A 27,500-nucleotide genomic window follows, 5' to 3' on the forward strand; every position below is an offset into this window, starting at 1 on the left:
TAAAATATTGTATACTGAACACCTGATAGTGGTCTTTTGCAAGTGATATTAGATTACAATGGAACTACAGTAGAATATTTTTCAGATCTATATTCTGCGACTCCTCATTGATACTATTCGATACGGTTTTGAATCTGGTTCCTTTAACATTGTCTCTTAAAAGTGGTTATCTGTTAGTTGAGGGTGAGTCCCTTATGCTATAACGTTGTATGCAATTATTGTAAATATGAGGCCAGAGCATAAAATTTAAGATGTGTATAGCAATACAGCTCAAAAAGCTATATTAATAACTTTTTTTGATAATCACAATGACAAAGAACTTCTATATGTATCACTAAGTTACACAAAGGCACTCCCATTCCAACCATAATATTGTCTCTGACATTTCTATCCGTTGAAACCATACGTATAAAATTATGTCCGCGAATACCAATACCATCCAAAGCTCAACTCGGCAAATGACGGTATCCAACCATAATACATTACATTTAAAAAAATATTCTGAATTAATTTGAACAATGCCTAGTAATCGGTAGTGGCAACGGCAGAAACAAACGTATCGCTAGTTTTAAAAGGTCTCGCTCACCTGCCAGTCTTATGAAGTATAACAACAGAGAATAGCAACTCCATTTCATAGAGGGTTAAATCATATTAAGTTCTACCTGTAATTACAGATGCCATATTATTTTGACAACATCGAAAGCATTATCATTATTATTGTTATTGCTATTGTTATTATTATTACTAATAAGAATATTATCATTATTGTTGTTGTTATCGTTATTACGAGTAATAAGTTAAAGGAATTTGACATTAAATTGCGAACGAAATATCCTCGAAATAGAATAATGGTAAACATAAAATTAAGAAAACAGAGAGAGAGAGACATGAACAAATGCATATATGAACAGCAATGCAAGTATCATTTCCTATTTTTACAATATAAGGGCGCTAGCATCAGTGATGCTTTGCTTTCTGAGAGATAGTAAGTATCGCAGTCATCAGTAAATGAACGTGGTACATCAACGTAGCTGGACGCTGTCAATTTATTCATTTAATTTTTTTTTTTTTTAGTTTGTAAATTTACGTCTATGATGCTGCAGAAACCTATCATATTCACGACGCATCTTCCGAGCAAAAATTTCCCACAGCATCAACTGCTCAATACAGGATATAATATGAGATTATTGGCAGCGCATCGATCCACGATTCACACTCAGTACCAAGGCCAATATATATTGGCCTTGCTCCGTACCAGCCACTCCTATTTGGGCACGAACACTAGGTTTTATAGGAAATAAATTTTCCACTTTCGGTATTAAAAGGTTAAATTTTTTCTACCTTAAATTCATTTGATAATTTTTTTCGGCATGAGAAAGCTTTTTTATTGAAGAGGATAATTGGGCAGCCATCTAATTCTATTGCACACCATAGTCACAATAGAAAGCAGAGTAAGGGAAAAGAATTAGAGTGCAACTAACATCATAAAGAAAAGCTTGGAAGAGTCAGGGCAAAAGAAAGGAAGGTGAGATTCTAAAAGTTTGCTTATAAAAGTGAAGAATCGTGAAAGTAATTAAAATCACATTCAGAAAATTGACATCTTACCTTAGAGTGAAGTGGTCCTTCTGTTTTTCGAGAATATAAACTATTTGTCACCGAAGTCAGTAAGCCGAGGATAGGTTCCTGGTTCCTCCTTACTCTCCCTCTCTCTTCGCAGTGATTGCGGGCATTCTACGAGACTTAGCCAAAGTGCAAAGCACTGCAATCTGCAAAAAAAAAAAAAAAAAAAAATGTCATTAGTTACCTCCTACACAAACAGCAGAGCTTGCATACCTTCACTTCTAATTTCCAGAGCCTGTCTTTGTAAGCTAACAAAGTAGTATCACACTGATACCTTCCTAGTTCGAAAAGCTCTCCAAACTTCACCACAGGTGAAGTATTCCGAAACAGCTTTTTCAAATGCTTTTAAGATTACCGAGAAAAGTAAATAAAGAACATGCTCCTTATCTATTGCCTCATCAGTTGTATTTTTTTTTTATCAACGTTATCAACGCAATAGAGATCCACACTGATTATTGATGGAATCCTGACTCTAGAAAACTATTCCTGATTGAGTCCTAATTGCACTGCCATTTTACGCGTTTCATGACAGCTATCACTTTAAGATTGTGTAGTAAGAATCTAACTTCTTTAGCTAAAGAAATGTCTGAGAAAGGGTTATTAAAAAAGAAATTGAAAACAGTGATATTTTGACTTTGGAATAACTTTTTTTTTTTTTTTTTTTTTGCAAGGCTAAGATTTAAAAATACTCCTTGAATTCTACTTGAAATGTATATTGCCAACGAAACAAAAGGAAAAACACAAAAATATAGCTAGTGATAAATAGTTCTACATCCATATCTATCCAAGCCAGTACCACAGCAATTCTGGCATTGATTATTCGTAATTTCCGAGGTAGAAATGATATGTATCCTTCAAATGAAAATTGTACTGTGCTGTAGTGAAAAAAGGAAACCTCGATAAACAATTATTCTCGCCAGAATAAATAACGCCACGCAAATCTCACCTACTTTCGGACCCTCGCTATACTGACATATTGGTTATCTATAATTTCCGAGGCAGGCTAGGTGGAAACGAGAGGTTGGGAATATAATTGAATAGTGGCAATGGGGCGTAAAAAGGGATGAAAAGACCATATTATGGATGTGGGTGTCCCAGCCTTGAAAATTCAGATACATCAGTGTCATATGCCTTTAGGCGCCACACTAAAGGGACAAGGCGACATCATCATAAGGTTTGTTGAGAAGCAGAAAGGACCTATTTTTTTTTATGATGCCTCATATTTTCTAAAGTCTTCAAGATTTTTACCCTTAGACATTGATGTGAAAGTGTTTTCTTTAGGAAATTCGTCCAACTAATTTCCTTCTTAATGAATAGACCAATAGAATGGCCAAGTTAACCCAATCGTATTGGTCGAATATCATCATCAAGAATTTCGACAAGATACTGAGACCGGGGGTATTGCTAACTCCTTTTCTTTTTTTTTTTATTGCTTGGCCGAAGGAAAACAGATAAATGTAGAAGTGTAAGAAGTTGGATTAAAGGATGTGCTTGACTGAATGCATTCCATTTTATCTAATTGAGAAAAAAAAATTCATAATGACTTTGTTTAAAGATCGTACATGAAGGGCAGAGTTAAGGGACAGTGGCAGTGCCCTAGAGACTAACAATATATGAGCAGCGAATGACCCCCTCTCAAAAAAAGCTAGGACAAGGGATTGACAGGCAGTGGCTGCTGATGAATCGATAGATAGACCTAGAGGCTCCCTCAAACCCACCATCTTTGGCTCAAAATGATGGTGATTTTGCAGGCACTACAAGAAATTATCCAGCTTCAGCGGGTCTCAAACCCCAGTTCTGCACATTGCCAGGCGGGGATATTTCCAATAGGCTATAAGAGATTTTCTCTATCACATAGTCTAGCACAGTGTTTTTCAACCTTTTTGTGCCAATGGCCCATTTTTCTTTTTGTTATTCCTTAGTACTCGTGGCCCAGTGCCCTTCAGAATTGTGTTAAAAATATTAATCGATTTTATTTTTGGTAGCTTAACCTTATCATTTAAAGAACTATTTCTTTAGAGCCCTCCATGTTCTGCATTAAAAGGGTTTCTCACAAATGAACAGTTCCTGGCACAAATTATGAAGGTGGCTGATTATTTCCTTTTGGAGGCAAGCTTCTGTTTTTTTTTCTTTTCTCCCTTCAGATTTTTCACTAGTAAATATTGTCTTAAAAGATGCTCGTGTCATAGCCTCTATCAGGAACGCCCACCAGTGGGCCATGGCCAACAGGTTGAAAACCACTGGTCTAGCACTATTAAACAGCCTTTACTACCCCAGTTTAGAATTTAACATTAAAGAAACCGAGTGCAGATTGATACATATCGTTTATGATTTAGGATATTGCGGTGTTTCAGCCTACATTTTCCACTAGAGGCCACGTACGTAAACGAATTTCAGACTAAAGTGTGTGATCAGCGAGGGATTAATACTCTCGCTATGTAATATACCCGATGATAAACCTCACTTAAATAACAAGCTTATGAAAGCCTGAATCAGTTATAACGACAAACACCCAACCCCATCCCCCTACCCCCCAAAAAAGATACAGGTGTATAAGAATTTGTAATCTCGAGACCAAAAATCTGTTATGGAAACTCCAGTTCAAAAAAAAAAAAAAAAAAAAAAAAATATTATCTAGCATTAATACCGAAAACGTCGTTTTGTATATCTACATTTTGTTAGATTAACTATCTTTCGCTATATATTTTCCTTTAAATCCTTGACCTGCATAAACATTCAGTAAAATGTAAAGAAGGAATATCACATCCCGGTATGATTAGTTTCATTTAATAGGGTAATCAAGCTGTTTATAAATAAGACGTCTTACTCAAAATGAAATAAAAGGGCAACCTGAATAAACAAAGTGGAAAATTATATTTATGTAAATGTTTCACATCAAGGTTCTATAATCTAAAGTTAATTTTACGGATTATAAAACTAAAAACAGTTTCGCTTATCTAAGTGCAGGAAACCATAAAATTTACATATAATTACAAAAATGGATACCACATTTTTTTTGTTGGCTTTGCCTCGCCAAACGGAAAATTCTTTAATTTATGCCAAGAGTTTTGTGATTCCCTTCCGGCTTCCTTTGAGATTCCATATATTCTTTATATAAATTCTTTACAAGAAAAGAAATATAAAATTTTAGTTTTTGTCATTGTAACTGGCGAGTTGAAATATATGGCAAAATAGCGCACAGACAATTTAATCTTTATACTTTGGTTTGATTTTAGTTTCCTCTGGAAAACAAGCCTAACAAGACTAGATACTTTTAACTGACACCTTAACTCATTTAGGACACTAACAGTTTATTTATACTTCTGTAGGTCATAGGGAAAATAACATCCAAAAGTGTTCTTGTGTCGAGAAATATAAACAATCAAATTCAACAGTGTTGGCGACGGGAAAAAATAAGTACTAGAAATGTTCCCAAGTCAGGGTTGCCTTCAGAAAATCTATATCGAAAACATAACGAGATCAAACTGAAAAAAATAAATAGAAATATATAAAAAATCTGTTTAGTCATAAAATGGTAATAAGAAATTAAACAGGCTAAAAGAAATGGATTTTCTAGGATCACATGAACTCTTGATTATGATTTTAACGTGTCTTCGTGTAATTTCATGCAGTTGCTTAGATGCAAGAGTTTATAATCTATCCCACTATTCATATCATATCTACTAGCCTACTATCAATAATAAAGATAAAAAAAAATAAAAATGAGAATGAAAATAATAATAATAATAATAATAATAATAATAATAATAATAATAATAATAATAATAATAATAATAATAATAATAATAATGTAAGTCGACCCTACAAGGTTTGTAATATTCAACATAGAGACATTAAAAATTTACAGAGAGAGAGAGAGAGAGAGAGAGAGAGAGAGAGAGAGAGAGAGAGAGAGAGAGAGAGAGAGAGAGAGAGAGAGAGATTAATAACATATAGCCAAAACATGGCCAGGAGAGATCACACCAACAGGAAGACTAATCATATGATTAAGGTGGGGCAATGAGAGAGAGAGAGAGAGAGAGAGAGAGAGAGAGAGAGAGAGAGAGGGAAAAAACTTTTAGGACAATGAGAATAACTTGAAGGTAAGTGTTAGAGTGAGCTCGTGTCTTGTATTGCGAAATTCTGTAATTGCCCATTGGAGACTTATGTATACAGTTAGGTAATTCTTTGGTTCCATTGAATTAATTTAGACTTGTTATCATTAACGCAAACGTTTATATTTTCCTTCTTATATTCGACGTTCTCTATAATCGTAGCCTCTCAGGAGATTTAAAATAAACTAGGATGTAGGAGTAAGGCATTATGGTTCATTTTGTTTAAAGAGCTGCTTTTCCGGTCCTATACAGCAGAGGAACCCTACTCTCTACAGGACCTTCCCATTCATTTTATCATATGCATTCTCAGGCATTCAGAATTTCACATCGCATAATGCTGGTTTATTGTGAAATTAGTAGATCATAAGTAAATATACTTCCTATAACAGACTAAGTTTTAAGGCGAATAAAACCTCAAACAATGCCAACCCTAACGCATAAAGCTATAAAATAAAGAAACATTACAATGGTGGCCAGCGATAAGATAGATAAATATAAGGAAGGCTAATAAGATATAAATGTCTATTAAAAGTACGAGCTTTACTCCACGTCAAGTTCACCCTAGAAAAAAAAAATGCATCAAGACTACGGTAGCATCAAATCTCGATTAGTGGCTTGTGAAGAGACTTTGAATAGAAATCAGTTGACAATTCCCGTATGGAGAAAAGAAACGATGCATGAAGAATTATTTTTTTTTTTTTTTATAAAATGATCATTGCTATTTAAAATAACATTTCAGATACTTTAGGTAAGCATAGACACAGGAGAAAATAGTGATACAAGAATTTGAACTAATAATGCATAAATGAGCATAAATTCCATCTCGGAGTAATTGATACACGGATTTTTATTTCTTCTATTTATAATTGTTAGTACAAATTATATAATATTCTTGCATGTCAAATTATATAAAGAATGTTGAAGAATGGGATATAAATTTGATCCTTTTCTTTTTTTTTTGCAAATATATTGATCAATTTGAATATCGTAGGAAAACTACGAAATGCAAAATTATCAAGTGACCTGTATAAGAAAGTTTATGAATGATTATGCTCCCTACGAAGAACATGCCATTTCATGGATCTTCTCTCGTGTATTTATTTCTATTATTTAGTTAGAATATTTTACTCTCTTTCTCGAAGTGAATTTAGGATTTGTTAAGTGTTATAACTAATTATAACTTAAATACGGTTGATGGACGATGAACATTACCCAGTAACAGTTTAGGAAAAATGCACAGAGAAAAAAGACTTCATCTAGACTAACGAACAGTGCAAACTGCCGCTCTAACAGAAATAACAGTAATTACACCCATGCAAAAAAAGAAAAAAATAATAATAAATTAAAATCACGACCTACACCAACTATCGCCATGACAGGAACTACTGTTCAAACACCAAACCATCAGATTTTGTGAGACTGTAGAAGTAAATTCTGACAAAATGTAGATTGCTGATGTAGAAAGTAGGATTAACGTTTCTTATATAACCAGCGAGAAAGCCAAAAAAAAAAACACTTATTATTAGTAGATGTAGACCATGTAGATGCCTACTTTTCAATAGATAACACACGTTTTTGGAATATTACTACTTTTGCAAACATTAAATCCTAGTGTTTTCTGTTATGGAAGTCGGCAAGGGAGAGGGATATGCTGTTAGACCTACAGGAGGTCATGTCTGCCTAATACAGAAGCCAGATATAATGATGGGGCCTAAGACTGCTTTTGATGACGGTGCTAGAGCGGTAGTTGATTACAGAAATAATGACATATATGACCTACAAAGGAATTTATAGTGCATATGGAGATAACGAAATGAGGGACATGAAAAGGATTGTTTTAGTACCATTCGAAAGATTAATAAACATTAAATACAGTAACGGTGGTTATGTAAAAAGAGAAATAAAGCCACATCATAGTACATTTACAACAATTAGTCGTAAAAAATGAAACTTTCCAAAATTCTACAGCGAGAAGGAAAGAGGTTGCACTGTAAAAAAAAAAAAAAAAAGATGGATACATCAAAACACAGATAGTACAAAAAGCTAGGGTTTAGACAAATAAGCTTCTTTAGAGGCATGAATACACTTGAATGTTTTTTTTTTTCGCAGATCTTACAAAACAAGGGTAGAAATAATGGGTTTCCATAAAAAAAAAAAAAACTATTCAAGCTAAAACAATAAATTACCAAAATTAGTGGTCTAGGCCTAAAGGGGTTTCACACCAGATGGACTGAACGTGGTTGTACGTGGGCTGAGTTTGAAAAAAGAAAAAGGAAAAAAAAATCTAGTGAGTCATTGCTGCTTCACTGCAGAGCAGTACATAGGGTGGTGGCGAGTTGACATACAGGTGATGAAGAGTTGGCATACTCGTGACTCACTGACAACTACTGGGCCCATGTATGAGCTCATAAGACTTGAGTACATCTAGGTGCTGGTTCCGTACATGGCACTCTGCTGGAGGGATTCCCTACACTACGTGTGGTCAGCAACTTAGCATAGAGTTCTGCATATTAAGTTTGATAGGGTACTGCTGCAGATAGATAGCAGACTATCGGTGGATAAATTGCAAAATTTCACTGTGGATGACACCTTGATGCTATATACAGCTGCATAGGTCTTTACATGGCGCCAACGATTTTCACTTCCCAGGACCTGAACCATTACCTAATGATGAAAAAAGTACCCCATTCTATTCTACATGGGGGAGATTATGCCTTTACCCTGAAGGCCTGGTTGATGAAACCCCTACCACTTCGAAACATTTCCTATAAAAAACGAATTTCACGAGCCAGAATAGTTGTGGAAAATGCCTTCAGATTAATTGCTTCAAGATACTATTGCCTGCTTACTACAATGCTATAAACTCCGGATCACGTCTAAAACCATCACACATGCTTGTTGTTCTTTACAGCTTTTGACACGTCAACTGTTGATGAATTCCATCCTGACCACCATGAACTTCTTCCTGAAACTTGGAGACTGCAGACATAATGCTCACTTGACAGACAGAAACTCAGTTCCATGCCAATCGACCAACAGCTGTCAAGAACATGAACTACTTGGTGGACTACTTCAGCTCAGAGGGTGTAGGACTACTTCAGCTCAGAGGATGAAAGCATTGAATGACAAGATCAAGTAACTGAATAATAAAACAGAGCGACAGAAGCTTAACAATATTCATTGATTACCGTGTAGCCTACATATATGCAAATAAATATGCAATCAATGTACAATTTACATACATTTTGATCCTGCATCTCAAAGTATTATTGCAATAATGCTATGTTGCCATAATTACTATGATTTTTGGAAAATGTGGAAATTACTATCAGTTGAAATGTGAAATATTTAGTCATAATAAATACAAAATATGAAAATCGATTTACAGTCTTTTTACATCTATAAATTTACTTCCTGCTCCGGTCCTGCATTTCGTTAGGATCATGTCTATTTAAAAAGGAAATTGATCCTTGAGATAAGTTAAAGTCGATGGGAGATGTTTTAGCATTAAATTGGCTGATGATGCTTCAAGTTGACTGCTCTGGTGAGGATGATGTGAGTAGCCGAGGTGCACTGCTGGTCGGTGCAGTGGGGGAAGACGAAACACCCATCTTGCCTGATGATCTGGTCTGAAGCAGTGACTGTGATGCAGGGCTGGAGGTAGGAGGCATCAATATTTTGAAGGTTGAAGAAGGTCTCGTATGCTGCTGGTGGGACTGTTGTTTCGGCTGCTGGTAGAAATGCTGTTAAGGCGGCTGGTAGGGCTGCTGCTGGTAGGGCTCCTAGAAGTCTTGATGCTGCGACTGCTGGTAGGATTGCTGTTGGTTAGACTGCTGGAAGTCTTGATGCTGCCTCTCCTCCATCTTTGGTTTCTGTAACATTTCCATGGCATCCATCTGAAATCTGAAGAAGACCCCCTCATCCATGGTAAGTGTCTCTGCCTGGAGATACTCGACAAACTTGACCCTAATCTGCAATAGAGACTTTGACTTGTAGGACTTGGAGTGAAACTGGGTCTCTAAGCTGCTGGTATGTCTGAGGAGCTGCAAATTAAAAAGTAAGCATGAATGTTGAGCAATAAAAACAGCAGTTGTAGAAGTCCCATCTATAAAAATTCATGCTTATATAACTCAGAAAGATATCATTCATTTTGCGTACAGAGTTCACAAAGGCCACATCCTCATTCCCCTACTCCTGCTACCAGATTGAGTGTGATGGATGTCCCTGAAGAAGTCCGTAACCTGGGGCTAGGCAGCGAAGAAGAAGGATCAGCAACAGGAAGGTCTTGAAATGCCTCTAACCTTCCTCTTTGATATGTCATGTCGCTACATAAACTTGGAAACAAAACTAAAGTTCTGCATCATACAGTGCTGCCTGTTGGAGAGCTGGTCTGGGCCAGAGCCTGAAGGGATCCTGGTGCAATTTGTGTTGCAACCGACTTCATCTCTGTGTCCAGTTTTCAATAGCTAATTAATTCTGCCTGAACCATTCTGCAACATTCAACTTCAGTTCTTGTAGTTATATTCAATGCAGGGATCTTCTTCTTGCCCTTTCCCTTAAAAGAGGTCTGACTGACACCTTTGTATGTAGACTCTTTATCAGCAATAGGGACACCAGTAATAGCAGGACTTGTTGGTGCACTTGATGAAACAGCAGTTTCTTCATCCTCATGGTTATCACCGGGCATTCTTCGGGGAGATCCCTCTTCCTCATCTAACTAATGAGGAAGAGCCTGCTTCCTTCCTCTGGTCTTTATTAAGAGGTCTCTTGAGTCGTGGTAGATCCTCATTGTAGTGAACTATGGTACTCTAATGCAGAAGTGTCTAGCTTTATATTACAGTGTGGACGCCATGAACATGTGACCATGCTAGATTGCACGAGGTAGTCTGTAAAGTTTGCACTGCCGTGCGTATCCAGACCCCAGTCATGCGTAATCAGTCCGAGCTCGGTCTGCGACACACTGCCATAGGGGACATGCAATCTTATGGTGCTGACACTACCTATTCAGTACGAATTGAGCATGAAGTCAGTCTGCAGTCATACGAAGTTCTGCGAGGTTAAACCAAGAGCATACTCCGGTGTCTGAGATGTTCTCAGTTTGGATAAATCAGATGCACAAAACCTCGGATGAGTTCGGAGTGATTACACAGTAATCTCGTACATTTCAGATGAATACGTACAATTTCGGACTGATTACACATGATTTCGGACTGACTACGTACCAGACAGTGTGAGCCAGTCTATAGCCAAACATTAAACATGCTTAATTTTTTTCGAAATCGACTTCTGATAGCTTTGAAAAGGCCAGTATCACACGTAGAGCAACGTACAATACCGGACTCATTGCGTAGCATCTCGAACTGCTGTTCAGATGGCCGCAAGCAACCAAAATTTCCTATCCCAACCAGTATGAGGTTGCATGAAATCCGGTGTGGAATACCTATTAGATAGGTGGTGCAAATTGTGGTTATAAAACCACACCACAACCGAGTGTCGTAGGAAAATTCAACAATTGTAATGAACTGGGACACTTGAGAAGGTCATTAGAATACTTTGGGCATGTGTGAAGTGCAGGACAACGCATGCAATTTGACAAGGTACTGGCAATAGTCGAGTATCCTGTTCTACAAAATTCTAAGAGATTAACGAGATTTCTATCCATAGTAGATTTTATAGACCTTTCATTCAGGGATTTGCAACAATTGCCATAAAAGAAAAGTATTATGAGTGGAAGGATAAACAAGGGAAAGCTATCCAAACCTGGAAAATGAAGTTAATGCATGATGATGATGATAATAATAATAATAATAATAATAATAATAATAATAAACTACAAAACCGGATAATCAAATTCGTTACCATTATTTATGTTCATATCGCTATAAAGATAAATGAAAAAGAGACACCATTTTAGACCTCGGGCAAATATATTACGTTACTAATGAGGAACTAATTTGAGAAGTTGTCCATATTTGAAAACTAGAGGTTTGAATGCATTCATTCTCTCTTTCTCTCTCTCTCTCTCTCTCTCTCTCTCTCTCTCTCTCTCTCTCTCTCTCTACACGCACACCTACACATCATCATCAGCACTTGCTAGTCCACTGCAGGACAAAAGCCTCAAATATGTCCTTCCATACGCGTTTGATTATGGTTTTTTTTTTTATGCCAGTCTATACAAGAAAATTTCCTTAGCTCGTGTACTGACTTGATCCTTTGATATCCTTAATCAATAGGCGTTTTAACAAATTTAATGGGATATTGGCAATTGTAGCCACCACTTACAAGTAAGAATGGGTTTACAGTATAATGGGAATTTAAAAATGCATATTTCACGGGATGTGAAATATGTATGTGAGAGTAGATTATATAGACTTCTTATCCGAAAACTGCCATGTTGACGGGCCAGTACATGAATAAACAGCATTCTTTATTGGAATTAATGGAATGTGGCCTATATTGCCCTGAATTGGGGCTGGGGAGGCCATTCAACACAGTTTTAAATTTTAGTTAAAGATAAAGTTATTGGGGAGCGATATGCCAGAATGGGAACACGAACGAAAGTAGAGTAAAAAGCTTAAAAGTGGGAGTAGCTCGGTGGTGAATGGACACTGTAGAGATCCTTTGGTTAATGCATACAACGCAAGCCGAAGGCATTACCTCCCTAGGCATCTGGATGAAGATGATTAATAGAAATGAAAGCAGATTTCTTGCACCTGTTCTGCATTATATGAAATGTTACAGGAACAGACAATAACCTTAGCATAGTCAAGTGCTAACGGAAATGTAACACACATAGAGAAATTGCTTGTAGAATAGAGGAGAATAGTACAGTGATAACATATTCGCCTAGTATTCGCATGTCAGCAGATCGATTTCAGCCGGGGACCGTGAGTTTAAGCCGTTTACTGGGGATGCCACTGCTGTTCTTTGGCTTGCTCGGTTAACGTTCTAGTGATCATCTATCTGATGGAACTAAAACAAGCGACCTTAAGCTTTAATTATGTTCTTATAAATAGTTTGAATGATTTCAGCTAAGTTACCCAAGATATTTATCTTTAATGTATAATCTATTCAGTTATATAGCGTGAATCCATATTTTGATAGAAACAATGAACACGAACATAAAAACCAATACAACTATGGCTAAGATTTTAAGTTAAAATAATTCTACTCTGTTCTGATAGTAATGGGATTTTAGCTGATGATATAGACAACTTGTCCAAAAATAAACGATGATATTATCAACGTCTTTATGTATTTTTTTTCCTTCAAAAAGTTTTGTTCTTTGATCAAGAATTGTTCACAAATATAAAGTCTAGTTTATATAATTTCCGAAAAAAATAAGTATTTTTTTATAGAAAACTTTCAAAAGATTTCTCTACTATTGGAAAATAAATTACTATTCAACTCTAATTGTACAGATTTTTATTTGGCATTCTCACTGCTAGCGTTTGGGCCCCCAAAACAGTCGTTTGCTGTTTACGACACTTCCAGAATTTGTTACGAGTTTTATCATCACATTTTCTTTTACACCAGGCAGGGTCATTAACCAAAAGCCAAACTTTCTCTTTCCCGTCAATTTAATTCCGATATCAAATTTCTTATAAATTAGTGCGCAATCTAAGATTATTTCCCAAGATATTCTTTATAATTTTATTTGTTATATTAGTTCCCAATCTAAGACAAAAAAAAAAAAAAGGAAATATGTAACACCGAAAGAAAGGGACCATTTTAGTTTAATCATCTTTAGAATTAGGGTTTCTTATTCTGGGGGGGGGGGGGCGGCTTGTGGACGGTCGGTGAGGGGGGGGGTTGTGGAGGGTCGGTGGGGGGGGTTGTGGAGGGTCAGTGGGGGGGGGGGGTGTTTGGACGGTCGGTGGGGGGGGGGGGGGGGGGTTGTGGAGGGTCAGTGAGGGGGGTGTGGGAGGTTCAGTGGGGGGGGGCGGTGAGGGAAGTTCAGGGGGGGGGGGGCGGTGAGGGAGGTTCAGGGTAAGAGTTTTCTTAACTGCCGAGATAAACAAAAAAGAAGATATCGGTAATTACAGTATTTGGGTTTGAGGGCAGGTACACAGAGAGAGAGTTTTCTTCGTTAGATTTTATTCTAGGTTATTTTCATTTGCTTCTGTAACTTTTTCGTTTTGAGTAGTATCGAGTTAGTTTATTTTTTCAGCCGTGTAGATGTGTAATTCGAGAATTTGTTTATCCTTCATTGGAATTAGATTCTTTGTGTATTCTTTATAAATTTAATTTCTCCAAATCTCATACTAACGAATCAGACTGATATCCCAGTGCAGATTAAATTGAGAATCTGTCACAAACTTAGCTCTTCAGTTTAATAGAAAAATTTCGGTAAATGTGTGATCCAAATGCACGAACCATATATTTTTCTTACTCACTATAGTTTGTTTTATGCAACTCTGGCCATAAGTTTTGGGACAAACCACCCATTTATGTGCTTTTGGACTCCCTTTATATCAAAACAATCATGGGGGACCGCAAACGGAAACCGGGTTTTTGGGAAGGGGACTGCCCAAATCGAGTGATTTGCAGCAGTAATAATCGTCAGATGTGCATAATAAACTCAAGATAAACAGTTAGAAAAATTTATGGTTCATGTAAGTAGCGTCAAAGTAGTATCATTTATGGCTAAATATCTTATCTGAGAAGGGAAACAAACGTGGGATCAGCGCTTAACCTAACCCTCCCCACCTTACCTAACCTAGAAGCCATATCATTACCTGGCAGTGGGAGGGAGGTGCTATGCCTGCCTTGCAACACCCCCCTTAGACGGCCGTATCCTTATCTAAAACAGTCGTTACCTTACTTGGGGGGGGGGGGGGGGGGGTGTGCTATGCCACATGCAACCCCACCTTAGCGTGCCATATCCTGACATGTAACCCCGCCTTGAAGTGCGTATCCGTAACTTACCCTACAAATAAGTTTCAACCCTGTGTTTGCTTTCCAAACGACTTTACACCCGACAATTAATACTAAATCATAACAATTTTGTAAAACAGCCTTAATATCATATTTCACTCAAAGATAAACACCATTAATATTTTTTTTTACTGCTCCTGTGTTATGACAAGTGGTACATCCCTGTGGGCGCACCATTGACGTATCACAACTATAAGTTGACATATTTACAAAATATAACCCTTACCTTAACTTTGGGAGGGCGAAGGTTGATGGTCCTCTGTAAATAGTAGGAACACTGAAACCGTCTCCATATTATATGGGTGTCACTATAATTTTCAAGAAACTGTGATGCTACTTTTAGGGAAAAAAACTAATAACCACCCACACCCAGTTCAAGATGGAACTGAAGAGAAAATGGGAAGAGAGAGGAATGGGTTGTTCTAAAACTACACCGGGGAGCTTATGAATAAGTATTTGTAAGCTGTAAAAAGCTGACAAATACGTCACCGTAAAACATAGAAAGCTCCCTCACAGACAGTAAAGGGAAGATAGGAAAGCCTATATAAAAAAAAAAGAAGAAAAAAAAAACGTACGCCTGAGTAGCGCCATCTACTGCCGACGCACCCCACTAATTAGCTAAAATAATAAACTCTATACGGGTTCCGGTATTTCAGAAGGTTCATATGTTACTATAAAAGTTATCTAATAATTGGTCTATTATTATTCATCTATATACTTATAATTATTATAATTATAATTACCTATATTCTTCTTAGTACTTATATAGCTTGTTGCTTGTTCAAATAGAAAAAGCAAGTTGAGGTTCGGCTCAGCATATCATGTATATATAATATTGTAAATATATCTTACAGAATATGCAAAAGACACGCATCCGAAATAGGACCTGTACCTAAGAATAAACTTGGAGGAGAGAAAATTAGTGGTGGGCGGTCTAATATTGTCCTTGGCTTGTTAACGTTCAAATTCTTATCAAAACATTTAGTACAGAGATATGATAAAAAAGATGTTCTGATTTTTCTTCATTTAATGTGAGTTTTGTTTCTAGAGTTACGAGTTTGCACTTTCATTAGTAAAATGAAGGTTAACCGAAGTGGCCTTAGCCTCTATTAGGAGCTATTTTATTGTATAATCTTTGACGTTGATAAAGTACACATGGTCTGCAAGTTATAATCATATATACATTCAATATACAACCTTACCTTAACTTTGCATTGATAAATACGAGGAAAACTTGAGCCGTTAAAGGATAGTTTATAGTTGAAGGGTAATGTATTTAACATATGCTTCTTGTTATACATAATACATATGGCAATGGCATTGCTACAATTGTTTTGAAGACTTGAGTTAGCGTTACCAGATAATTAGATCGGAAATTCCTCTAAAATAGATGTAATATAACATAATTATGAGCTTAAATGAAAATATAAAAACCATGAGTACGGTTTTCTAATGCTGTTTTTTATTCATAGTGTAGCCTATATTTATATCATGCCTGAAAAAAAAGAAAAAAAAAACATCCATCATGGTTTAAAATGAACGCTGGTGAAATTTTTCCAATCTGGTAACACTGACTTGAGTAAGCGAGCAGACTATGATCGCAGAGCCATCTGTTGCGAACCCACCCTACTAAAGCGGCCAAATGCCCACAGAAATTAAAGTGACGATCCTGTCTTCCCTGTACTGTCTTTGAAGCTCCCAAAGGCGATGGCAACCAACGCATGCGCAATAACCCACCATCAGTAAATATTGGACTTTCAATAGAACGTAGATTTCTCATTTTAATCAATTGATACATTACAAAATTACGCTTGTTTATTTTTGTTTGTTTTAAACTGCCAAGCAAAAAGCAAGACACGGGCTCTTGATGATTATGCCCCGGGCCCCTTTCTTAAAGCGAATTAGTTTCACTAATAATTAAAGTATCATATATTAACCAAAAACGCTATACTGTTATTTACTTATATTTAATAATTTTTCTTTAAAGATGTCGTTTTCATTTGATTCCGATTTATGTGTTTGAAATTTTTCCTTCTAATGTCTTTATAGAAAATCAGGTTTACTTACCTTGACTTACTTCAGTCGCAAATACTTGCTCGAAATTCCCCACCTTCATTTCCCCAGTAAATATTCATAAAATTTTGATTCTGTCTTGATTTGTATCTTTAAAAAATTCAAATTCCGATTTGTCTCTATCTCGGTTCATTGTAATTATTTTTTTAACATCTAAGTCATTTGCAAATCCAGATTATTACATTTCCTCATTGGGTATTATCAATGTTGCAATGTCCACCTATATAAAGAATAGCCGAAAACTATTTGAATCGTCGGGACTTGGAAAATACTTACTGTGCATTGACGAGCCTACCCTTATATCTGAGCCTGTTATGACCATGAGATTCAAGAGGCGGGCTCTCCAAATCCTCAAGACTCCTAAAAATGTTACTTTGAACTATGACCTTTAACGTGGAGCCTTAATTGATGTCCTGGTCCCTCTCATTAACTGTACTCGCTAATGATTTAAAGCTGAACGCCATCGATCCACTGTTTACATATCGTCTTCCTTTTCATCTTCTCGAATTTAGCATGTGATACTGCAACAGTTTTTCGTTCTTTTGACAGTTGAGCCTGGTTAACAGATCACAACAATTATGCTTATGACATTATTTAGACATTGATTTTACAGTTTATCTCTCTCTATATATACACGCACACATATATACTGTATGTGTATGCATAATTTCTGTCTTCAAGCATACCACACGTACACATACACACACACACACACACACGATGGATTGACGGTCTAAGAAAAATTGCCTGTATAACTGGCATAGGAAGTCCATAAACACCTGGGAGTGGAAGAACATGTCTAAAGATTTTGTCCTGTGGTGGACTAGAAATAGCTGATGATGATGATAATGATTACACACACAAATGATTATACACACATATATATATATGTATATATGTATATATATATATATATATATATATATATATATATATATATATATATATATATATATATATATATATAGAGAGAGAGAGAGAGAGAGAGAGAGAGAGAGAGAGAGAGAGAGAGAGAGAGAGAGAAGAGAGAGAGAGAGAGAGAGAGAGAGAGAGAGAGAGCAACATTTACCTCAAATTTAATATCAACTTTGGTTTGAAGAAATGTTGATATAGAGTTTGGTAAAGTTTTTCAGAGAATACAAAATTTATCTAATAATATGTCAAATGTTAGGCTATCCTCACCTGTGTTGGAAGTTCGAAAAATTTTCTTATGGCGCAGTTACTCCAATCCTGTTAAAATACGAATTTCTTTCTCACATTTGTTTTACCTTGCAACTATTTTCAATTGAATTTCGACTGAATACTGCTATTTTTCTCGAAACTTTTTAACATATACTTTTATCTTGATTCATATTATGTTTGTTTTTCATTGAAATATAGTTTTCTTTGATATTTTTACTAGCTTCCGATTTTTCTTTATGTAGTTTCCCTTTACCAGCAATATTTCTATAATTGTTTTGGAAAAAGTTCTTTAAATGTTGTTTATCTTAAAACGAATTTTCCTTACATACTGATTTTCCCTTGGTATTTCTTATGAATGTAAATTATTATTATTATTATTATTATTATTATTATTATTATTATTATTATTATTATTATTACTTGCTAAGCTACAATCCTAGCTAGAAAAGCAGGATGCTACAAGCCCGGAGGCTCCAACAGGGAAAATAGCTGCGGTCAGATTGCGGAGTTGTTCTCCTAACCTGGTGATTGAAGTTAGGAAACTTCAGAAGTTCAAATCTGTTGGATATACTTTTTATGTTTATATATTTTTGTAAGTAAACTGATCTTGACAAACTTTAAATTTGTTTTAATTTTATCTCATGTAGTGGGCTGCTTAACCTGTAGGAGCCCTTAGGCTTGTATTCGCTAGTAATAATAATGATAATAATATTAATGAGGCGGTCAAACTGTCAAAGAAAGACTTACAAAGTACCTCTGCAAAGGCCGTGTACTCGTAAGACCCAGCAAGGCCAACTTCAACTTCTAGACAGGAACAGGCCAACCCCGTGAAAAATAGGGTCGGCTAAGCTTTATATCTGCAGTCATAGTAGTTTATGGAAGACTTAGAACACTCGTCTCAGCCTTAGTGTACACACCATATCATCAAGACTTTAGATATAAGAACCCTTATGGAACCCTTAAAGCTCTGTTAAGTAAAAGACTTATGACACGCGATGAACGATCGGACTAGGTGTAAGACATGGTGCAAGAACCTAGTTGATTCTCATGTAGGAACTTGTATATTATGCATGTACAGGATGGTAAAAGAATAGATCCTCAACTCTGAACGCCATACTGATCACAGTCAATCTTGTCACACTTGAGAGAATAATATTCTTGGTTGGAGAATTTTATTAGTACAAGTATACAAACCCTTGCTATTTGTATGAAGGCTTCCTCTCTAAGTAAGCAGGGTATTGCCCTTGAACATATTAATATGTTCATCCCTACTTGAAAATTTCAGCTTCCAGGGTACTTAGATGAGCCAGGGGCGGATGACTAGTGTAACTTCTAGCAAATTATTTTTGCCTTATTATGGTAAATATGTAGCTATACTACTGTAGATTCGATGAAAACCTGTGATTTTCATTAGTCATGAAATGATACCAACTGATGTATAGCATAAATATTAAGATGTCCACATATGTGAAAGTTTATTGGAGATGGATATTTGTGTGGGAGATGGATATTAGAATACAGTATACTCCATTTCTTCCTTTGACAAACTTTTTTTCTAAGAAAAATATGTTCTGCAGGGTAATACACCTGCAACTGGCTCAACCAGTGAGAAAATTACTTGTGAGTGAAATGGAAGAAGAGAAAGTGAAAGACCAGCCGCTAACTCTCATCTAAATATTTACTACCGTTATTCCTAATTAAACTAAAAGTTGGTCTGTTCAAGAGAAGATTGAGTTGTTACAACGTGTAGTCACCAAGCATACAAAGATGAATGATTACTAGGTTTTTAGGCAATGTTTCAAGGCAGAAATAGGCAAAGGAAGTCCGACACAGTTAAATAACAGACTTCACTACCTTGACAAATTTAGTGACAAATTCTTTGGAAGGTTAGTGAGGAGCTAAGCTCTTCACATCACGAGTGAGTCCTTCAGGGAACAGTGGGGCATTAATGACTGTCAATTCATAAGCCAGTGACACCCTCACATTGTGGATAGTTACTAAAAAGATTATCTCACATGAAAGGTTCAAAGCTTCCCACTTGTGTAACTACTTTGTGAACCTGTAAAGAAGTAGAAACTCTGTTCCGTTTTTTCTTAACTCATGTCACCATAGTTATGTTGTTATTCCTTATCACACATAAGTAGCCCAGGAACTAATCCATGAATGAATTCAGAGCCTACAGTGCTTTCATCAGCTTGAGAAAGGTGATATGCATGTGAATGTAAAGCGGGAATGACAAATCTTCTCTGAGGACGTTAATAGACTCGAAAGTATCTGCCATAGTCAAGTTGATTGTTCCTGATCAACATGATCAGCTATTTTGTATGTGGCAGGGCAGCCGGTCGGGATTACGGTCCACCCCAAAAGCCAAAGCAAAGTCCTTCAAAAGAAGGTAACTGTGTTACCCCATATGAATGGGAAAAAAACACGCTAATAGAAGACGAAATTTGCATGGGAGATCTGACTTCTCCCATTCTACTATAATACCTAGATAATGAAATATACATGAGAGAATGACCATGCTAGTGTAATTGCACCATGCAAGATACCAGAAGTAGCCAGTTGTTGATTTACCATAGTATACAGATTCTGATCAGATTATTCAAAAGTCAGACCAGAGTGAACACCTGAGAGAACAACTGTGCAATGATTGAAAATCAAAGGGACAGGTCTTTGAAGTTGAAGACCTTCCCATTCCGCAGAAAGTGGAGATAATTTCAAAAGTCTTGGTTGATGGGTATCTGAAAATATACATCCTTCAAGTGTTAAGACATGAATTAGCCTTCTCTGATATGAGCCAACACTGTGTGGCTGGTGTCCATTCAGAACTATGTTAAGTAAACGGAAACTTTTATATGAGAGAAGTATGAGTTTGATTTGTAGCTTTCTTGAGAGTTTCCCAATAAGAAAAACTGATTATGAAAGCAAAATAAACAATATTCAACTACTTTTAGAACCTTTCTCTGTTAACTCTTGGAGCTACATTTGGTGAGTACAACATTTTCAAAAGCATAGGAAATATCATAAAAAAAACTGCATCAGTGTGGTACAAAGACTATCATATAAGTGTATCAAGAGGAGCTATTACCCATTACAGGTTGCAAAGTTGCAAGGGCCCGTGTCTGCAAGAAGATTGGCAGAAAGACTAGATCCTCCACAGGACTAAGGACCTAGACCATCAACTGTACTGCTTCCGACCGCAGCTACATTTCCAAAAAGTATAAAATACAACATTGATTGACTTTCTCCCGTCTTCTTCCCTTTGCCTTTTCTCTAGATGTGATACCAATGAAAAACTAAATGATCCTCGACAAGTCTAGACATTTCTTAAATAGAAGAATAAGAATTTCGACTTGAATTATTTTTTGAGGGTAATCAAATCTATATTTTCACTCCTCGTATTGCAGGGAGAATTTCAAATATAATCAGCTGTATATACTGTACTTATATATACCTCTCCTTTTATGACATAATGAGTGGATAAACTGTCAGCCTTGTATCACTCTGGTTAGTGGTTCAAAACCCTTAAGAGTAAATGGCAGGTAGTCTCTAATCTAAGGTTATAATAAAATGTGACTAAGCACTTTACAGAAGAAAACTTTTCATGCCTTGAAGAGTATGGAACTGTAATAGTAGCAGCATTTGTATATGAATAACGAATAATGATGTGAAAGATGTATGGAAGACACGGCTGAATGTTACAAGAATGGAAGAGGTTCAAGTAAATTTATAAATGTTGGTAAAGGCAAATAGATAAAAGAATATTGAAAGATGATAGCTTCCTCTAAGCTAATAGGAGTAAAAGTGAAATTTAATATATATATGTATATGTATATGTATATGTATATGTATATGTATATGTATATGTATATATATATATATATATATATATATATATATATATATATATATATATATATATATATATATATATATATATATATATATATATTATAGACTTGATAGTTACATTTATTTTTACAGGGTACGTCTGTATTAGTCAGATGACAAAAAGGATTGGGTAGGATGAAAATCACTGATTAATGAAGGAAGAGTGAAATAGGAGAGGAAGCAATACTACTAAACGAAAGTATTATTATTATTATTATTATTATTATTATTACTACTACTACTACTACTACTACTACTACAACTTGCTAAGCTACAGCCCTAGTTGGAAAAGCAGAATGCTATAAGCCTAGGGGCCCCAACAGGGAAAATAGCCTCGTGAGGAAAGGAAACAAAGCAACATAAAATGTTTCAAGAACAGTAACAACATTAACATGTCTTTCCTATATAAAATATCAAAACTTTAACAAAACAAGAGGAAGAGGAATTAGATAGAATAGTGTGCCCGAGTGTACCCTCAAGCAAGTGAACTCTAACGCAAGACAGTGGAAGACCATGGTACAGAAGCTATGGCACTACCCAAGACTAGAGAACAATGGTTTGATTTTGGAGTGTCCTCCTAGAAGAACTGCTTATCATAGCTAAAGAGTCTCTTCTACCCTTACCAAGAGGAAAGTAACCACTGAACAATTACCGTGCAGTAGTTAACCACTTGGGTGAAGAATAATAGTTTAGTAATCTCAGTGCTGTTAGGTGTATGAGGGAAGAGGAGAATATGTAAAGAATAGGCCAGACTATTCAGTGTATATGTATTGTAGGCAAATGGAAAGTGAACCGTAATCATAGAGAAGGATCCAATGAAGTACTATCTGGCCAGTCAAAGGACCCCATAGATCTCTAGAGGTAGTTTTTCAACGGGTGGCTGGTGCCCTGGCCAACCTACTACCTATATGTCATGGTACATGAACCTAGTGATATCTTACATCAAAACTGAGAGCTATGCAATGTTGAGTGAGTGTAGGATAAGCGGTGCTAAAGATCTATCATTTGCGCTGAATAGCTTTTACTAAAGAAAGTGAAGTATGTTCTTGTGAAATTAGTCGTAAGCCTTTTTTGTACTTAAGGTTAGCCGAAAACAAGTGTGTGCTATGCATTTAAAGAGATACTTAATGGATTCGGAAAAGGACAGGACGTTATGCAGTTGCAAAGTTAAAGAGGAGGAAAAGAGTACAGAACGTGTTTAGGGTTGAGTGATGTTTAAAGATCTACTAATTCGTAATTGGGAAAAAGGGTGTAATTGATTGATCAACCGACTTAACTTCATAGAAAAATATGAATGTTAAATGAATAAAGAAGATAAAATAGATGGAAGCTGCAATGATAATTTCTTTCGGTAGTGGACTAAAGGCATGAAATTTTCGGCCAAAGAAATTCCAGAATATATAAGAAGTAAATCTGACTGTGGAATCAGTCTACAATGAAATATATTTATAAAATGGTTTTACACTTTCATTCTTGTGTAAAGAAAAATAAAACAAGAAATTTCGAATGCATTTTATTAATACATTATGCCATTATGAACTTCATATGTTTCTTTCCAGGCTTCATTGAATGAAATACCGAATCACTGTGATGATAATATCATTCACAAATGTTATTTTCCATACGAACTTAATATTAAATTTATTTCCCTCGATATGAGACATTCAATTATTGGCAATTATATGATAATAAGATTCCTTGCAAATTATAGACAATTCAAAATTCGGTCGTCACCAGGTCAACTAGGTCCGCTGTGCTCAATCACTGAAATAAAGATAAGTATTTCTTCTGATGAATATGTTCTATAAACATTTAGTCTATATCTAGATACCAAACAGGTATAATGCCAAGTAAATGGCAAAATTTTGCATAACGTAATATATATCTATGTCATTATATATTATTTTCCACAAGTACGCCTGCAAAGCTTTTAAACTGAAGATAATCAGCTGTACGTGATTAAGTCTTCTGATACGTTTTATCATCAATGATTTTATTGATCAATAGATTATGGAAATTTAAGTTATGGATTTTTTTTTAGAAATGAGGCCATACCATCTAAGCAAGTTTGTATTTTTTCTTGGTAAAGTTTGGGGTCGGGGGGAGGGGGGAGGGGGAGGGGGTTAGGGGGAGGGTGTCGGGGTTTGGTTCATCCAGGTGTTCACTTCCGCAGGCGTTTGCAAGATTTGTTATTATTATTATTATTATTATTATTATTATTATATATATATATATATATATATATATATATATATATATATATATATATATATATATATATATATATATATATATATATATATATATATATATCTATATATATATATATATATATATATATATATATATATATATATATATATAAATATAATTTTGGAAGCAAGTAAAGAAGAAATGAACAGTGATTTAACTAAATTTGAATTGGAATGAGTACAAGAAATAGGTGGAAAAAAAATCCTAAACAAGATCAAGGAAAACTATCAGAAAAGACAGAAAACTTGGGAAATGAGAGTAAAATTCCAGAGAAAGAAAATAGAATTGGCTGAACTATCAAAAACAATAAACAAACTAAAAACCTAAGCTATCCATAAACGCAATCAGATGAAAATTTAGGAAAAACCAAATAATTGAACAGCCATGAAATCTACAAAAAGAAGACTAGGAACGCCTACAGATGTTTGCTTTAATGGATGAAAATGAAGATATTATCAACACTAGATATGGAGTAATTAAAAATAGCAGAGATGTTTATACAATGCTATACGATAATGGTGTAAGAAGTAACTTTGCCAATAGAAATAATGAAATGCTTCAGCAGGTACCAAACAAAACAGTAGGAGAAGTAAAGAAAGCATTAAGAGGCTTAAAAAGAGAAACCAACCGGAGAAAATTACCTGATAATTGATTTATTAATAGAGGATATTTCATAATAGTAAAACTGGCTGAGCTTTACACCAATTGTCTGCAAGAATGCTCTTTACCAACAACTTGGAAGTATTTTATCATTGTTCTAATAAAAAAAAGCGAGACACAAAAGACCTGAAAAACTACCTCCTAATAAGTTTACTCTCCGTAATACATAAAATATTTACAAAGATCATATTATGCCGAATTTAAAGGCAGCTAGACTTCAATCAACCAAGAGAGCAGGCAGGCTTTAGAAGTCACGTTATTCAACAACTGACCATATCCATGCGATTGACCAGCTAATGGAAAAATCAACAGAGTATGGCAAACCCCTATACATGGCATTTTTAGATTATGAGAAAGATTTTTTTTTTATTCTGTCAAAGCCTCAGCAGTAATAAAAGCACTCCAAAGACAGGGAATAGACGAATCTTATGTTAGAACAATTGAAGATATCTATACATGAAGTACAGCAATCCTAAAACTGCATACGATAGTGAGAAAATTCTGATCGAGGAAGAAGTTAGACAGGAAGAAGACCTCATATATTGTTAATGAATACACGTAATTACGACACAGTGTTTACCAGGACACGAGACTGAAATTAAGAAAAGGGATAGGTATAGGATGGAGAACATTTGGTAAACTAAATGATATTACGAAAAAAATGTCACTTTTTCTGAAAAGAAAAACCATTAATCAGATGGTCCTACCAGTTTTAACTTATGCATCAGAAACTTTGATCCTTACAAAAAAACATCAGAACATAACATAGTTCCAACTCAAAGAGCTATGGAAAGAATAATGATGGGAGTAACACTAAGATACAGAAAAAGAGCAACATGTTTACGAGAGTAAACTGGAGTAGAGGATATTCTAATAAACTGTACGATAAAGAAAATGGGCATGGGCAGGGCATATAATGAGAGTGACAGGTAATGGATGGACATCAAGAATGACAATATGGGTCCCTAGAGACTGCAAAAGATGCAGGGAAAGAAAGAGAAAACATTGGATTGATGAGATAAGAAAGTTTGCGGGTGTAGACTGGTATAGCAAGACCATAAACTGACGCGTTTGGAAGGACATGTCTGAGGCTTTTGTACTGCAGTCAACTACTTACGACTGATATATATATATATATATATATATATATATATATATATATATATATATATATATATATATATATATATATATATATATAAAGAGAGAGAGAGAGAGAGAGAGAGAGAGAGAGAGAGAGGAGAGAGAGAGAGAGAGAGGAGAGAGAGAGAGAGAGAGTTGATCTTTGAATTTGGTATTATGTTTTTAGTGCAAAAATTTATGTGTGTAGGATACTCCCCTGACCATGATATTGTGGACAAAAAGTCTTATTCATTTCAATAAACATGATTCGGTGTGTAACCTTCTTACACATAAATAATTTTTGTGTGTTTAGCACACCAGATATTCTTTCCTGAATATTTCTGGTGGGTAAATAACATCCCATTTTTTCACTTAACGCTGTTGTTCCGTCTACTCAGTAATCTACTCAGTCAAACTCTTCCGAACATTTCGGTAATTTGTAGAATCTTCAACACTAGAGAATAAAACTAAGTCTGACACCTCAAGACTGTTAAAGTATTGTCCTTTAAGAACTTACCATTGTTGCTGTTTGTCTATTCAGTTATTGGTGATTGTTGTGGCAGTTCTCGTGCTGGTGGTGGTGGTGGTGGTATGCAGCAGTAGCACTGTCGTCCTCTGCATCCGTCCTTGACGATGCCAAATTCGCAGTCGGACTTTCGGCTGGTACAGGTACCTGAGGGGCAAATTCCCTTCGCCTCGCAACCATGAGCACAGCAGTACATCTTCTCCTTCTGATTACAAATGGCCACTTGGCGTGATTCCATTCCACAAGGCTCAGCTGACCACCATCCTCGGTACCACCTGAGGCATTTCCTGTTGCTGCAGCCCGGTCCTGTAAGGATATGAATTAGGGTGGTTTTCCGGGTTACCGTAAACATCAGTGCTGTATCAACTGTAAATAAATTGTTAAACTAAACCTTGTTGGGAATATTTCGAGTTAAATGCAATACCATTCAGATGTGCGTTTCGAAGTTTTTTCATATTCCAGCTGAAAACGAAGCCATTCTAATCTATATATGTGAATTGTTTATTCTTATAAAACCGTCGAATGATTTATAGCTTTTATTTTTACCATAAAACAAGGTTGGCTAGTGATTCATTTGTTAATTCAAAATTATTCAAGAGGATTTCACAATATACTATTAATATCGTTTTCTCCTAATGAAGAATTTCTTGTATATTCTTTTCTGGAAATCATGTACATTTTCATATTTCCCAGTTGGAAGTCTGACCTTTGGGAGCTTACGAATACGCAGAGGGCTTCAGCAGTAATACACTTTCAGTAATAATGGGTGCTAAGGTATACGACGATATTAGGACGTATTTGCTTTGCATTTTCATATTAACCATAACTAAATGATATATATATATATATATATATATATATATATATATATATATATATATATATATATATATATATATATATAAAGGGTGCTATGGTATACGATGTTATAAAACACGTATTTGCTATGCATTCTTATATCAACCATTACTAATGATACATTATACTTGTACTAAGATTATGCTACTCTAAATTACATAGTTACGTCCAAAGTTAAAATTAAAGAAAAACATGAAATTGATATGATACTAATGATAATAAAACTCACTCCTGGATCTTTCCATTAGGTCAAGAAGAGAAAC

The 27,500-nt window shown here is 35.5% G+C and overlaps 1 protein-coding gene and 1 long non-coding RNA gene across 2 annotated transcripts in view; both read right to left on the reverse strand.

The window, feature by feature from the left end:
- Positions 1-15,119, reverse strand: part of LOC137646017 (uncharacterized) — a 477,241-nt gene extending 462,122 nt beyond the window's left edge. Inside the window, exons 1-2 of the long non-coding RNA XR_011045379.1 lie at positions 14,899-15,119; positions 1,606-1,766 (exon numbers count right to left, since the gene is read on the reverse strand). This is a non-coding gene — a long non-coding RNA (uncharacterized lncRNA). The remainder of the gene's footprint in view (positions 1-1,605; positions 1,767-14,898) is intronic.
- An 8,205-nt stretch (positions 15,120-23,324) lies between these two features.
- The window catches only part of LOC137645024 (uncharacterized), a 37,069-nt gene continuing 32,893 nt past the window's right edge, over positions 23,325-27,500 (reverse strand). Inside the window, exons 3-5 of the mRNA XM_068377890.1 lie at positions 27,467-27,500; positions 26,371-26,685; positions 23,325-23,582 (exon numbers count right to left, since the gene is read on the reverse strand). The exon at positions 27,467-27,500 is cut by the window's right edge and continues 48 nt beyond it. Coding sequence (XP_068233991.1) covers positions 26,387-26,685; positions 27,467-27,500 — 333 coding nt within the window. The 3' untranslated portion in view covers positions 23,325-23,582; positions 26,371-26,386. The remainder of the gene's footprint in view (positions 23,583-26,370; positions 26,686-27,466) is intronic.

Source organism: Palaemon carinicauda, chromosome 8 (genome assembly GCF_036898095.1).
Source record: "Palaemon carinicauda isolate YSFRI2023 chromosome 8, ASM3689809v2, whole genome shotgun sequence".
In the NCBI taxonomy this organism is placed as follows: domain Eukaryota; kingdom Metazoa; phylum Arthropoda; class Malacostraca; order Decapoda; family Palaemonidae; genus Palaemon; species Palaemon carinicauda.